This window comes from Lepidochelys olivacea (genome assembly GCF_965140295.1).
Source record: "Lepidochelys olivacea isolate rLepOli2 genome assembly, chromosome: 9".
Classification (NCBI taxonomy): Eukaryota; Metazoa; Chordata; order Testudines; family Cheloniidae; genus Lepidochelys; species Lepidochelys olivacea.
In genome coordinates, this window is record NC_140419.1 from 19,667,018 (window position 1) to 19,679,039 (window position 12,022).

A 12,022-nucleotide genomic window follows, 5' to 3' on the forward strand; every position below is an offset into this window, starting at 1 on the left:
AATAGTCCTCAGCCATCTCTTTTAAAACTCTTGAATACAAGTGATCTGGACCTGCTGATTTAAAACTACCTAATTTTAGTAGCTTCCGTTGAACATCCTCTAGAGCAGCGGTTCTTAACCTTTACTGCAGCCTGTACCCCTTTGGTTCTCAAAATATGTTCTCGCACCCCTTATCAAAAATCATTGAAGTAGGTCAGTTCTTTAAACTTAGATATGTTTATAATCATTAAAAATGTATAATGTTAATAAATACGTAGGTTTGATGAAACAAAGTAGTTGTACTTACGTGCCTGTGCTTAATTTGTGTTTTTGATTATTTACCTTCTAAAAAAATCTGGCATGTCTCGCACCCCCAGAAAGGAAACCTAGAGGTTCTCTAGGTATACTAGTGGAATGGAAAGAGTGTTATCATCACCATACGATGACACTTCCCCAAATATAGAACAGATATATTAATGGATATTTCTGCCTTTTCTGCATTACTATTAATAATTCTACCATGTCCATCTAGTAATGACCAATGCCATTTTCAGTGTTCTTTTTGTTCCTAATATATATAAAATACTCCCTATTGTCCTTAGCTTTGCTGGCTATAAATTTGTCCTTGTATCCATTGGCTTCTCCTTATCAGTTTTCTACAGTTTCTGATTTCTGATTTATATTAATCATTATCCGCTTCGCCTTCCATTTTTTATGTATTACTGTTTTTTGTTTGTTTGTTTTGTTTTGTTTTAACAGCTGCTTTCACTTCCCCTCTAAACCATTTTTTAAAACCAGCACAGCCTTATTCCTCAGTTGTGGGATTGTTACTTTTTAAGCATCTGGTAAGGTGTTCTTAAGTGATTCCCAATTATTATTCACATTTTTCTGATGAAATTCCCCCCCCCCCAGCTGATTCGACTCATAATATCCCCCCCCCCCCCAGCTTTCTGAAATTGGCACATTAAAGCACCAAGCAGATATATTAGTAGTCTGAGAGACTGCTGAATTGGAATTAATTTGCAAACTGGACACCATTATTTTAGGCTAGAATAAAGACTGGGAGTGGATGTGTCATTACACAAAGTAAAACTATTTCCCCATGTTAATTTCCCCCCTCTACTGTTCCTCACACGTTCTTGTCAACTGCTGGAAATGGCCCACCTTGATTATCACTACAAAAGGTTGTTTTTTTGTTTTTGTTTTTCCCTCTTTCCTGCTGGTAATAACTCACCTTACCTGATCACTCTCATTACAGTGTGTATGGTAACACCCATTGTTTCATGTTCTCTGTGTATATAAAATCTCCCCAATGTATTTTCCACTGCATGCATCTGATGAATTGAGCTGTAGCTCATGAAAGCTTATGCTCAAATAAATTGGTTAGTCTCTAAGGTGCCACAAGTCCTCCTTTTCTTTTTGTGGATACAGACTAACACGGCTGCTACTCTGAAACCTGCCCTTAAAAAACAAAGCCTTTAAAAGTAAAATGTAATAGCCAGTCATAGACTTTCAGGTTAAATTAGATTTTTGTTACATCACATATAACTGATGTTCAGGTGTGTATCGGTGTCAATCTTGCAAGGTACTGAGGATTCTCAACCTAATCCATCAAGGCAATTAAGCACACACTTAACTTTACACATTTTAGTCCCATAAAGAAATTTTCTTGACATACACTTTATGTTTACAGCATTATGTGCAATTTCCAAGTCACTCTACAAATAGAGTAACACAAGCAGAGTATGAAAGTGTCTGATAATACATGACAAAGAAGTAGAAGATACTGGAAAACTTACTGTTTATCTTGGAAGAAATAATTACAATGCATTAGTCTAGTTTAATTACTATGGTAATTTAAGTGACTTGTGTGTTTTTACTGTAATTATAATGTCACTAAAGCTGTAAATTCTGCAGAAGAAAAAAAATAAACAGTGCCTTATTGAAGCAGCTGTTCAGGCTATTATTGTGCAGATAGCATTAGAAAGCAATGTGATTTAATCAGAGTAGCTTTAAAACTAGTAGTTTATTATTTTTGTATAATGATTCACAGTATGTGTTTGTTCACATTGTTACGTAGGATCATAGGAATTGTCCAAGGAGGTCAGACCAGTGTCCCAACTACTCTATCAGAACAGAGGCCAATTTCTGAGACTTCAGAGGAATATTCAAAATGGACAGTTATGCAATAACCAACCCGGAGGGGAAATTTCTTCCTAACCTTGTCAGCTAGTAATTGGTTTGCCCTAATGCATTTGTGTTTAACATTGCAGCTGCTTGGGCTCTGTGATATCTTGCGGTAATGATCATAGGTTTTAATGCATTGAGAGGAAGGAGGCAGGATTGGACAGGCTGCCTCTGCTGGACAAGATGCAGGCACCCTCTTAACAGCCCAGGCTGGGCAGGGTCACCTCAGCCCACCTCTCCCAGCTGGAAAGGAGGCAGGCAAGATTGAAAAAACTAGATCCTGGGGCTAGCAGCCCTCCTTGCCCATCTGAATGAGGGGAGTTGTCTTTCAGTTTCCTTAATGAGTGATTTTTGTCAAAAGCTTATTGAAAATCTGTCTTTTATCCATTTTTAAACCCACCAAAGAATTTTAGTGGAGTGGATTGCAGAGGCACAAGACTTTCTTTGACAGAAGTGTAGCCACTTTTCAGCCTGAGTGGCTAGTAAAATTTCAGGGCCCTGGGTATATTCCAGTTGGAAGTGGAAATTGATGGAGTCTCGTATTCTCTTTGATGCAATCTTGATTATTTTAAAAGTATGTATGAAGTTCTGCCTCTCCAAACACGGGAGGAAAAGAACAGTTTCTTAGCTCACAGCCCCAAGACTCTTTAGCCAACAAACCCAAAAGCTATCTCTAGCTTTTTCAGGGTGACATTGTACTCACAGGCTACTTCTTGGCTTTCTTGCATTTTGCCTCTGTCTTTCTTTCTGTTCTTGTCTGTTGTTAGTTTGTGTTTTCTCTCACCCACCTACCACCACCCCCCATCATGGATCAACGCCCAGCGGAGCCCCTGCCCGTTGTGCTAGTTTCTAGGTGGAAGCTAATCGGCTTTGTTTTAGGTGTGACAGCTTAACTGTCTCTTAGAACTGTCTTAAATAAAGGGTCTGTGCACAGTGCACACATTAGTTTGAACAAGGTTTTAACTCAGTCCACAACAATGTTTCACCCAGTTCTTGTCCTGATGTCATGTTTGTCTGCGAATGTTTTCAAAGTTGTCTTTAATTGTTTCCAGTTCACCTAATACTAGGTCGCTGGTATGTATTTCTGTAGGGACCGTGCATCACCTCATGCATTCAATCTTACAGATATTCACAAGATTTTCTTCCCTCCAATTCTCCTGAATTCTAGCTGGTTTTAATGTGAAATTCCATATTCTAGCGTCCTCTCTTTTGGCATTTACATTTCTGACTGTACCTTAGCTTTATTTGCACTTGATTTTCAGTTTTTAAATGTGCACAAGTTCATCAGTCTGAATCATAATATATTCCAGTGCAAACGTGAAGCCTTATAACTTCTGAAAACATTATTTTAATCTGGTTCTTATATTTATTCATAATACCAGTAACTACATGGTTTTAACTTAGATATCAAAATATAAGAAAATACTTTTATTTTCAAAGGAAACCTTATGTAATATTTTTTTTATTAGAACAGTTTCTTCCACATCTAATTTACTATTCTTTGTATTTTCAATGTTAGTGCTTTACAGAGCACCACTAGTGAACGTGGAATTGTTGTCACTCGTTCAACGTATCCCTCTAGTGGAAAATGGGCTGGACACTGGCTTGGCGATAACACCGCAGCTTGGGATCAACTTTATAAATCTATAATTGGTATGTGGAAGCAATAGGATTTACAGTCAATTGATCCTATGCAGTAACTTACTTCTGGACACGTTTGTCTTTTACTTGCTTTTATTAGGCTTAGATCAGAAGAAATTTAATTGTAGGCAATACAAGCTGCTCAATTTAACAATCACCATTCGTGTTTTAATTGCTTGTTTTTTAACCTTCTCTTAATGGGTGCTAAGCAACTCTTTAGAATTGATGTGCTTACAAAATAGACATTGGGCTTGATCCTGGAGGTTGTTGAATGCTATCAACTCCCACTGAAGTCAACTTCCCTTTCCCCCACAAAATGCCCACCCATTACTTTTAGCCTTTCCCTGTTGACCCCTGGTCCTAGTGATTCTTTCTTTCTCTCCCGCTCCTCGCCCAGCTGCCTTTATATGCTCCTGCTGAGCCTGCTGCCAGCATATCCTGCAGGGGGAAGAAGAACAATATGTCAGAGAAACTACAGAAATATATTTATTTTCATTCCTTTCTGCTAAATGAATGCTGCTGCAGGTGGCTATTAGAATACCAAAGAAAATAGCAGTAAATAAAGTCACCTTACTTTTCTTGCAGGTATGATGGAATTCAGCCTTTTTGGAATATCCTATGTAAGTTAGTGTTGTTACTACACATTTAAAACATCATTACCTAAGTGCAATAATCTACAGCATTAAAATTTATTCTTTTAAACCTTTCAGACTGGAGCAGATATTTGTGGCTTCTTCAATGATGCAGAGTATTACATGTGTGCCCGTTGGATGCAGCTGGGAGCATTTTACCCATTTTCCAGAAATCATAATACCATAGGCACGAAGGTGGGTCATAGATTATTTTTATTATTTACTGTACATCAGTAATGTGCTTGGGCTACATAAGATATGAACAGCCCCAAACTTGAAGAGTTCACAAGCTAAAGAAAACAGATACAAAGTAGGGAGGACACACTGTGAAAAGAATGCTTTTTTTTAAATGTTGTCATCATTAACTCACTTATCAGAGGAGAAATAGTTCTAGCTAATGCTAGTATTTACATTCTGTGCACCGGTGCATTTCATTTTCAAAATGTGTTATATGGGAAGTTGAAGCTAGACAAATTCAAACTGGAAATAAGGTGCACTTTTTAAACAATGAATGTAATTAACCATTGGAACAACTTACCAAGTGGTGTGATGGATTGTCTATCACAGGCAATTTTAAAACCAAGATTAGATTTCCTCTCCTCCCCACCCCACCCCAAAGATATGCTTAGTTCAGAGGAATTAATATGAGGAAGTCCTAATGTCTGAGTTATACAGGATGGCAAACTACAATAGTCTCTTTTGGCCTCGCAGATTCCATGGTATTCTCTGATATGGCCTCTTGTCCCACTTTTGGTTCCTGTTTACTCCTGTGACCATTCATGAAGCTGTTAAACCCATATTTTGGGTGTGGTTTGCATCAAGATTCAACTAGGAAAAATTAAGTCTATTTGAACATAAACCTTCTGGAAATTCATGTTTTGCAGACTGGTTCTGACACAAAATATTTGTGACCTAGCTTTCAACTGATCTTGGAAAATTTTGTGCCTTAGTTAATTTAGTTCTCTTTTTCTCCCTCCCAGTGTTGGCCCACCAAAACCTAGTGACTCAGGCAACCAGTACATTGGTATTTAATGTTAGCTACACTGAGTCATTGCTGTGAGGATACAGACTCTTAATTACACATAGGGTGACCAGATAGCAAGTGTGAAAATTGGGATGGGGTGGAAGTAATAGACGCCTATATAAAACAAAGCCCCAAATATTGGGACTGTCTCTATAAAATCAGGACATCTGGTCACCCTAATTACACATGAAACTTGTTTCACTGTGACTGATATAGAGCAATGTAAATGGTACTCTCATGTGCCAGCTGGGGCTACTGAGCTCATAGTGATTGATCCCCAGGGCTAGTATATGGTGTTTACACGGTCACCTTTCATGGGGCATTTGCCAAGAACTGTCGCTGGGTCCCCTGGGTGCTGCCTTGGCAGAGCTGCACAGTGGATGTGCCCATCCTGGCTCCCTAGACATGCTCTAAGTTGCTGCAGCTGTGGGAGTCCTTTGTGCGCGGCGTCACTGCCCACTGCATGCAGGTTTTACACCATTAAAGGGCCTGCATCCTGATTTATGACAGTGAAGCCAGCATATTCTAGGATTGAAGCAAGCTCATACATTTTTTTTACTTGCATGCCTTTAAAACAAAATCTGCACCTACAATGCTCAAGTAAGGTTTTTGTTTGGTTTGTCTTTTTCCTCTCTAAAGTATACTTAATGCAGTAAGAATGACCTTTGTGTTCTCCTCCCCTAATAGTTCACAATTAGAGAACAAATCAGAACATGGAATAGTTTAATAAGATTGTAGAGGGAGAGTACAAATTTATTCTACTTTGCATATTCTGCCTCCATCTGCTACTGTTGTTAAAGAATAAAAAAAAATAATTGTGTAACTGTCAGACTGTTTTAGCTAAGGAACGTACTGCGGAAAGCTGTAAAACAAGATAAGTGGGAAAACAAAAAATAGAAACAGTACTTATGTCCTAGTTAGAGCTTCAGGTCTAGCAGAGTCGAGCTATTTATATGGCATATATCTAATGGATTAAAGTCTCCTTTTTAAAAACAGTGTGCTTTATCTTGCAGCAGCACACCTTTCAATAGGCCTTTTAAAACCTTTAAAAATGCAGATTCAGGGTTATCATGTTGCTTCCATTCTTACCCAAGATATTTGCCAAAGTATTGTTCAGTACATTTAATAAAGATTGAAAGTGCTCCCTGACATCACCCATTAGTGCTCTTTTTACTTTTTGAAAGTCCTGAGTGCTGCCCTGGAGGAAAGAAGGATAATAAATTATGTACAACACAATGTGTCATACATTCAGGGGAGTTTGTATTAAATTCCCCCCCCCCGCTCCTCCTCTGTCCCCATGCCCTCACTAGGGTTTTCAAGCTTTTCTTCTAAGCTCCTCTAGTTAGGGCCCACAGTGACACCTACTGTTATTTAATGTCACTTTGTCCTTAGGAGAGAAAAGCACTGCATTTTAGGGAGAAAAAGAGTTTACATTACCTAGTTCCAGAAAGACCTTTTCAGCTAGGAATAGTTCATTATGTGGACTTTGATTCATGTGTTCAATTATTGATGCTACTACCACACAGCTCATAGGAATTTACAGTAAAAGTATAATATAAAGAAGATAGGAAACATGCATATTAGTCCCTATGTAAATATTACCAATTGTCTCAACTATCTTATTACTTCAATTTTTAAAAAAATGCTAGGCTTAAGTCAGGGAAATAGCTACAAAAGGTAAGGCTGTGAAAAATCCTTTAATATTACTCTTTGGCAGAGAACTGTTCAACCAAATGTCAAGTTGGTGGCAAGTTATTAATATTAGTTATTAATTTAGTTATTAATATTAGTTATTAATTTATTAATTTAGAGCTCCCTCCAAAAAAAGAATTGCCAATGGAAATGTTCACGGAATCAAAAATATAGCCATTCTCTCAGGTTATAAAACAATAAAATACTACCAATATCATTGTAAGTGGCTGTGAAATAGATGCTTTTATTCATAATTGTGGGTTTGGTGCAAAAGCTGGATTTGAATCAATATAGATATAACCAGAGGTTATAATAATTATAATTTAAATGTAATAAATTCCATGAAGAATCAGTTTCTCTCACTTCCTTGTGAAGGTCACTGCAATCACTGCCATCATCTAGGGCCAAACTTTCCAGCTGGCAGCTGAACAGTGTATGTTCCCCGCGTGTTCCCCAAATGCATATACATGTGTAAACAGGAACTTGCATGTGCAAATCAGGTAGGCAAGCATGCATTATTTAGGATTTTCAGGAAGTGCTAACGTACCGTGGAGGATCAGGTCCATAATGTGCTTCTAAAATTACATAAATGAATAATTAAAAACAAGGAAGAAAGGTGAAAAGGGGCATGAGAGAGATTCTGCAGTTGAGTAACAGTTTCTTTCCATTTTTAGAGGCAAGATCCTGTGGCCTTTGATGAACAATTTGAAAATATTTCCAGAGATGTACTCAATATAAGATACACACTGTTACCCTATCTGTACACTTTAATGTATGAAGCCCACGTTCATGGTAGCACAGTAGTGCGTCCTGTCCTCCATGAGTAAGTATGACAACAGTTTGTTTTTTAACTTAAACTCATGAGTTTTCCTGAAATTAGCTCAAAGTGTACTCTTCTGCTTTTTCTTTTTTTTTTAATAAGAATGTTTATTCTAGTATTTAGGGATATTTGGTTCCCTTTCTCTTTTCGAGAGGGCAACCTGGTGGCATGTAATCCCACATCTTCAGGGGTAGCTTGAAGGTACTAAGTTCCCTCTCAGTTCCTATTGAAGGTGTCAGCAACTCATAGGCTTGGGTCCATTTCTTGTTTTTACAACCCTCCCTGGACTCTCGTGTATCTCATTGACCGTTATCTGTTCCTCTTCCTACTCCTTGTCGTCTATAGTGATTTCCCTCTCTCTCTCTTCATACCATCTCACAATTAGGTGCTACTATAATTCTGCTACTGGCGGAGTCCTCTTCTACATATCTCCGACCACTTTTAATAGTTTTCCTGTTCCTTTCCTTCTCATGGACTCTGTCTTAATTCAAATCCTAGCTCCGTGAGTCAGGCAAGAACCCATTATATGGCTCTATGCAAAACTCTACATTTATGTCTCTGTGTAATGTGTGTCCCAGTTTTAGGGGTTAGTCTTTACTGAGTAGATGGGAGTGCTGTCTGTTTTAGAGGGTGGACACATGTAGTCCAAAATGTGTCAGAATGGTTAGTGATATTGGATAACTCAGTTTTGGATGCTCAGCTTGAGAAACCTTAAGTTTTCAAAGAGTGTGCGCTCAGCCCTTTCTGAAAATCAGGTCATTTAAGGTATCTCAAGTTAGATATCTGAACGCTGAGGTCTGGTGTCTACAACCAAAGTTACACCAGTTTAACAAAAGATATGATTTTTAAACTGATTTTGCTTATCTGGTACAACTGTCTGTGTGGATAATCTTAAATTGATTAAAATCTGTAGTATTCACCTTTTAAGTTTACAGGTGCAGACTAACTCAATATGAGTTTCAAACTGACATAAGTGTGACCACACAGTGATTTGCCTGATTTGACTAAATTCTTTTAAAAACTAATTTAGGTTAAAATGTGTGCAGTCAAGTGACTGTATTCTCCTGAAAATCATGGCCATGATTATTAAAAATGATCATCAAATTGACCAATGGCAGGAAGATTGTACCAGAAGCTGGTTGATTGTTCTTTTCCCCCAACCACCTCTGATACTACTATTGTTCTTGTTGCATTTGTTCTGAAAACAGAATAGAGAAAAATTAAAAACAAAATAAAGATCACATTCTGTATTGTAAATTATCAATGGTTTATAAAGGGTTAATAGATTTATAATATGCTACAGATATGAGTTCTATATCTTATCATTTGTTATATGCACATCAATAGAAGGTGTTATAGATGATTTTAAACAACCTATTGACCTGTTGGACTGTGCATATATCTATAACAATTGATTTACCATTTATTAATCATTCTTTAAACCTTTATTAACCATAATTGGTATGAATTGTGTGACCAAAAACCCTTTACATTAAAGTAAATGGTGATTGACTTAACTGTTCAGCTCCAGGATTTCCTTCCTGAGGCACTGTATCTTCTGGACATTTGACTGGGGATGGTGCTGCTCTGCTCTAAAAGTTGCAATCCAGCTCAAAATATCGCAAAATATTTTTTCTGGATTTAGAAACTTAGCATTATGGACTGAGAGACATGAACTATGTAATTATTGCAGTGTAATTATGTTTAAAGTATAGGACTTCCCTTGAGTTTTCAGATGTGAGTACATTTTGATTTTTGAAGGGTGGGGAAAAATAAGGAGATTGATCATTTTGTAGCTTTCAGCCTTAACTGACAGTAATATACTCTCTCCTTAACACTGGATTTTCAGCATCTATCAGAATAGATTAGTGAAGTTATCCATTCTCTTGCTTCAGCATTAATTTCTGTCAAACACTTTATTATAGTTCTGTGGAATAATCACAATGAGGAAATTGAGTCACTGTTTCTCCTTTTACAAACCTTCCAATCCCAGCATTAAAAAATGTATTATAGGAATCATTTCCAAGTTTAGCAATAGATTTAGCTGGTTTGCTTCAGAATTTGTAGATACTTGGTTCTTACCATTTCTTTGGCCTCAAGATAAATGAATGTTTTCATTGGTGTCCTTTAGAGATGGTAAAATAGACTGAATACAATAACAACTGATCGAAATCTTATTGTCAAAATCAAACTGCATCCCAACTTTGTAAAGGTTTAAAAATATTAGGGCTAGACTGTGACCACGTTATTCCCTTTGATGACTATAACTCACTTGAGTAACTCATTGACTGCAGTGGGGCAATTTATGTAAGCAGTTGTACAACAACATGAGGAAGAGATTCTCAGTCTGGCCCTTAGATAATATTACTATTATTGTGTTAAAAATGAAAGTGACTAGAAACCAACCTTTTTAGTTTCATGATCTAAACTACAACCTATATGAATAGTGGTACCTTACACTTCTATAATGTCTTTCATTGGGGATCTATTAACCCTTGGCATATATGAATTGATCACATGAATAAGGAAAAGTAAATTAGATGTTTAAAATCGCTCATTTTTTAATAATCTGAGTTATTAAAAGAAGTAACATAAATAAGGTTGGGATGTGTGTGGTGGGGATAGATTAAATTTTTAACCACCAGTGTACTTTAAGAAGGAAACTCTCTTGAAAAGATTAATATCATATATGTAGTAATGATTTTACTGCTTTAAGGTTTGTGGAAGACAAAAAAACATGGGATGTATACAAACAATTTCTGTGGGGACCTGCGCTGCTCATTAGCCCTGTACTGGAGGTAAGAATTTAGATATTTAGTTATATATGAGAGTACTTTTAGATATACTTTTTTTTTTCTTTTTTTTCTTTTTGCTTTAAAGAAGATAACATGTATGTGTTTCAATTCCAGAATGCTACATCAGTGTTGGCTTATATACCCAATGCACGCTGGTATGATTATTACACAGTAAGTAACATAAATGTTTTCTATTGATATTCTAACTAATAGTAAGAACTGTTAGCAGAATAATCTGCCAAAGGTGGTGGTGGAATTCCTCACTTTGTGTGTTTAAATACAACTTTACACTATACTTTGTTTATATTTTTCATGCAAACTACATCCCCAAGTGTTTTTATAGACTTAAGAGGTACAAGAAGGTGAGAGAATTAAATGGAAGAAAAACATCTAGCCAATAACAAAGAGAGGAGTACGAAGGTTGTGAAAATTGGCAAGAGATATAGACCTTAACATCAGCAGCAGAATTACAGTAACACATAGTTGTGAAATGGTTGTTAAATGGTGTGGAATGAGAGAGGGGAGGCCACTGATAGCTGAAGAGGAGCAGGAAGGGAAATAGATATTGACAAGGTGCTTGGGATAGGATATGGAGGCTTTTAAAACCAAGGTTTTGTTGGGAAATGACATCATTTTGGAAATGAAGCTCTAGACCTTGGATCCAATCCAGTAAGCCACTGAGCATCAATAGGAATTGAGGGTACTTGTCACCGTCAAGCTGCCCCTTTAGATGTCAAGATAGGAGTGGGGATTACAAGCCACCAGGTTCCCCCATAGAGAGATAACAGAACTTGTGTGCACAGTTAGGAAGGCTCTGGTCTGACCTGAATTTTCTCTCCGATTCTTCCAAACTATTCACCCAGATTTGCAAACCTGGTCAAAAAGTTCACACTAATATGGTGTGTTAGCATAGTGTAACTTAACTTTGTTACAAAATTTTCACCCAACGCCTACTTATGAGTGAGCTAAAAGGTCAGGTGTTTGAAAGTCACAAACATGTTACATTCTCAAACACCTTTTGCCCCAAAATACTTCTGTTGATTTTTAATCCCTGAGTTATTCTATCTGAGGTCTTTGGCAAGAGAGCAGAAGTGGGGCAGCTTTAGCTGCATCTGCCTTCTGCAGAGGCAGGAAAAGACTGGGAAGAAAGAAGCTGGAGAGACAAATAGGCGGTAAAAAAGGCACCAAAATTGCAATTACTTTGTGGTTTAGCTCCTTGATCTGTTCCCCACTTTGTTGCACTTGAAAGTCC

At 37.2% G+C, this 12,022-nt stretch overlaps 1 protein-coding gene across 1 annotated transcript in view; it reads left to right on the forward strand.

Annotated features, from left to right (window-relative positions):
* SI (sucrase-isomaltase) overlaps positions 1–12,022 on the forward strand; it is a 152,256-nt gene that overhangs the window by 92,311 nt on the left and 47,923 nt on the right. Inside the window, exons 38-43 of the mRNA XM_084638286.1 lie at positions 3,686–3,819; positions 4,393–4,427; positions 4,518–4,634; positions 7,830–7,978; positions 10,692–10,773; positions 10,885–10,941. Coding sequence (XP_084494412.1) covers positions 3,686–3,819; positions 4,393–4,427; positions 4,518–4,634; positions 7,830–7,978; positions 10,692–10,773; positions 10,885–10,941 — 574 coding nt within the window. The remainder of the gene's footprint in view (positions 1–3,685; positions 3,820–4,392; positions 4,428–4,517; positions 4,635–7,829; positions 7,979–10,691; positions 10,774–10,884; positions 10,942–12,022) is intronic.